At 40.8% G+C, this 3595-nt stretch overlaps 1 protein-coding gene across 1 annotated transcript; it reads left to right on the top strand.

Moving 5' to 3' along the window:
* Positions 1 to 765: 765 nt before the first annotated feature.
* LOC112404742 (olfactory receptor 52I2-like) lies at positions 766 to 1824 on the top strand. The gene is given in 2 exon segments (XM_024752848.1): positions 766 to 872; positions 875 to 1824. Coding segments are annotated over 2 exon segments (993 nt in total). The 5' UTR covers positions 766 to 829.
* The last annotated feature ends 1771 nt before the right edge of the window (positions 1825 to 3595 follow it).

Genomic DNA, 3595 nt, shown 5'->3' with positions numbered 1-3595 from the left:
CCTGACTGAGGGGAGGGACGAGGTGATAATTAATAGCACGCTAGTCTCCAGGCTTGGCAAATAAGCACTCTTCATTTAAGATTGCCTGGACACCTGGGAAACAGTTCTTGGGCTATATATGACTATCGTAAAGTCAACATAGTCACACAATTGGTGTGGTGACCCACTAGCCTGAGGCCTTGAGAGATGCAATATTAGGGAAGTAAGAGATTGAGCAAGGAGAAGATGCACAATGTGACATGTTCAATCTCACAAAGTTTCATTCAACAATTATTAAATATTAGGAACTGAACATATAAAAATAAAACTCTTTCCTCTGTTTTCTCATTCATTCATTCAACTGTTTGCTATAATGAGTACACATATCTTCTTTTAATGGACTTGTGCACCACAGCTATGGGTGCACACAGTTGGTATAAGGTATAAGGCCACGAACAAGATACATATGATTGAATACAATAAAGTAACAGGTAGAGTATTGGAATTGTCAATTTAGGTCTCTCAGAGGTCAGCATGGATGAGAGTCCATAAAAGCTCTGAAGGTACCTAATTTAGTTTCCGCATGGGATGGGGCAGGAGGCAGAGAAGGCTTCCTGAAGGACGTAACTCATGATATTTGAAAGATGAACAGAAGTTAGTAAAGCACAGTACTGAGGAGGATGGAAGGTGGAGCAGGAAAACTTTGTCAGATGTCACTTCCTTAATCCTGTGGTCCACTGAGTTAAGAATACCATCAGGCTCTCCTAACACCATAGCTGGGAACAAGTCTTACAGGATTGCATCCTTTTACATCATTTTATATATTAACAGGAAAGCAGTCTCATCTGTGATGCTGGGGCCACCCTACAACCATACAATGGAACCCTCTACCACCTTGTCCTGGTGGGTATTCCAGGTTTGCAATCTTCACATCTTTGGCTGGTTATCTAACTTAACATCACGTATACCATAGCCCCGTTAGAAAACACCCTCATAGTGACTGTAATTTGGATGGATTCCACTCTACAAGAGCCCATGTACTGCTCCCTGTATATTCTGGCTGCTGTGGACATTGTTATGGCCTCCTTGGTAGTGCCCAAGATGGTGAGCATTTTCTCCTTAGGAGACAGCTTCATCAGCTTTAATGCTTGTTTCACTCAGATGTATTTTGTCCATGCAGCCACAGCTGTGGAGACAGGGCTGCTACTGGCCATGGCTTTTTGCTATGTGGCCACCTGTAAGCCCCTACACTACAAGAGGATTCTCACACCTCAAGTGATACTGGGAATGAGTGTGATCATCACCATCAGAGCTATCATATTCATGACTCCATTGAGTTGGATGGTGAGTCATCTGCCTTTCTGTGGCTCCAGTGTGGTTCTCCATTTCTACTGTGAGCACATAGCTGTGGCCAAGTTGGCATATGCTGACCCCATGCCCAGTAGTCTCTACAGCTTGATTGGTTCCATTACTGTGAAAACCCACAGAACCTCCATTACTGTGGGTTCTGATGTGGCCTTTATCGCTGCCTCCTATAACTTGATTCTTCAGGCAGTATTTGGTCTCTCCGCAAAGAATGCTCAGTTGAAAACATTAAGCCCATGTGGCTCCCATGTCGGGGTTATGGCTCTGTACTACCTACCTGGGATGGCATCCACCTATGTGGCCTGGCTAGGGAAGGACATAGTGCCTTTGCACATCCAGGTGCTGTTAGCTGACTTGTACCTGATCATCCCACAAACGTCAAACCCCATCATCTATGGCCTGAGAACCAAATAAATAAGGGAGCGAACATGGAGCTTGCTGACGCACTGCCTCTTTAACCACTCCAACCTGGGTTCATGAACACAAAGTCTGTTCAGACCTTGAGCATTCCAGCCAAGTTCAAAGATGCCTGAGAGGTCTGTGGAGCTGGTTTGGTTCACGTGGTACCACAGAAGTTCTAAGATGAAGCTGTAAAGGGTAACTTTGCCTAACTTTTCAATTTTTAGCAAGGATATAAATGAAATGATTTTCTGACAATGTGTTTTATGGTTTCAATTAACTAGTATCTGAATCAGAGGTAAGTTTGGGAAGAGAATATAGATTTGGAATTTTCCCTTCCTGACCTACACTTCCAACTTAGTATCCTACCAGGCCCTCTGCAGAGGAAACCAACTGTTAGGTACCCGTATACCTGACTGATTTTCTCACAACTGTTCATCTCCTTGTTATTATACGGAAGCAACTGTTAATATATGTGACCCTGACCTCTGGCCCATTGATGAATCCACTCAACTTGGGTCATGTGCTCACACCTGGACCAGAGTCTGTCTCCAGTCAAAATGGATCCCAGTTTATCTGAGGAGATACAAACTTGGGGTCACTGATGGTGGCCATTTTCCAACACACGAACTTGGAAAGAGAAATCTGTTCCACAGCAAGAGAAACAGATTAGCAAAATGGGATGAAGAAACTGAGTCTCTAGTTCCAATTCATTTTGAACACCTAGGTACACCCCTGTTATTACGTTCTGTAAGACAGACCTCTAGAGCCTTTTAATATCCCCACTATTGTTAAGCTAGTTGTAATCAGTATACTAATCACCAGCTTTTTGTTTCTAAGCAGCAGAAGCTAAAGCAATGTGAGTTTGGTTTTGACATCTCTTTGCTTCTTAGTCCTGCCTGTGTAACTTAACTGTAAGACACAAAATAGAGGGATCAAATATAACACAGGTCTTTCTTCTTTTGGACATCTCTAAGGAGGTATGCTCTGGGATAAAAAGTTAATAGAGAACAATAATAATAATGAAGTTGAAATATCACCACTCTTTCCAGGGCATCAGATAATTCACTGGTTTTTGTTTTTATTTTTCCCCTTTCAGAAAGTCTTAAACTGAATATCAGTATATGTTAAAAGAAAGAGATTTCATATGTAAGAGATACATATATTTGACCCTGGTACATTTGAAAATCTTAAGATAATTTCCCAGTAAGTGTTGACGGCAAGTTATTGTATTTGAGTCTTAATATCTCCTTTCTACTGATGAGGAAACAACACTAATTCATAGAAGATATTGAAGATAAAATAATGAATGGAAAGCACATAAAACAATACCTGAATTAATGTATATACTTTAAAAATATACCCAGTAAATTTCTAATTCCATAATTTTAAAGGGTAGCCCTAGGCACTATTGAAACTGTATTCCTGCGTAGATCAGCATTCATGTAGTAACTGTTCCAGAGGGATCTCATGCTTAACAACTTAGCATCCATACTCTTTGCTAATATTGATATTTACCTACCTAGAATGCATTCTATTTCTGAATATCAGAGAAGTAGGAATCTACCTCTCAAAATCAGATAATGATGCACTGAGCTCCCAAAGAGTAGAAAAAAGAAACTCTCCTTCCCTTGCAACCCCGTAACATAAAACCAAATCAAGATCGTGAGATGGTTAAGCATATTTGATAAGATTTCCATTTAGTCACACTATTCTTTCTCTACAAGCAACCCAATGATTTGGCTATGCCCATTTAATCGAGTTATTAGATGCATTAAAGCATCTGATGGAAAGTGACAAAGGGATAGTCCAGCCTGCATTCAAAACAGAAATTTCTTTTCGGCATTTCAAT

Source organism: Neophocaena asiaeorientalis, unplaced genomic scaffold (assembly GCF_003031525.2).
Source record: "Neophocaena asiaeorientalis asiaeorientalis breed wild unplaced genomic scaffold, Neophocaena_asiaeorientalis_V1.1 scaffold512, whole genome shotgun sequence".
Lineage (NCBI taxonomy): Eukaryota > Metazoa > Chordata > Mammalia > Artiodactyla > Phocoenidae > Neophocaena > Neophocaena asiaeorientalis.
Note: the sequence above shows the minus strand (reverse complement) of the source record. Positions and strands in the feature narration are given on the sequence as shown.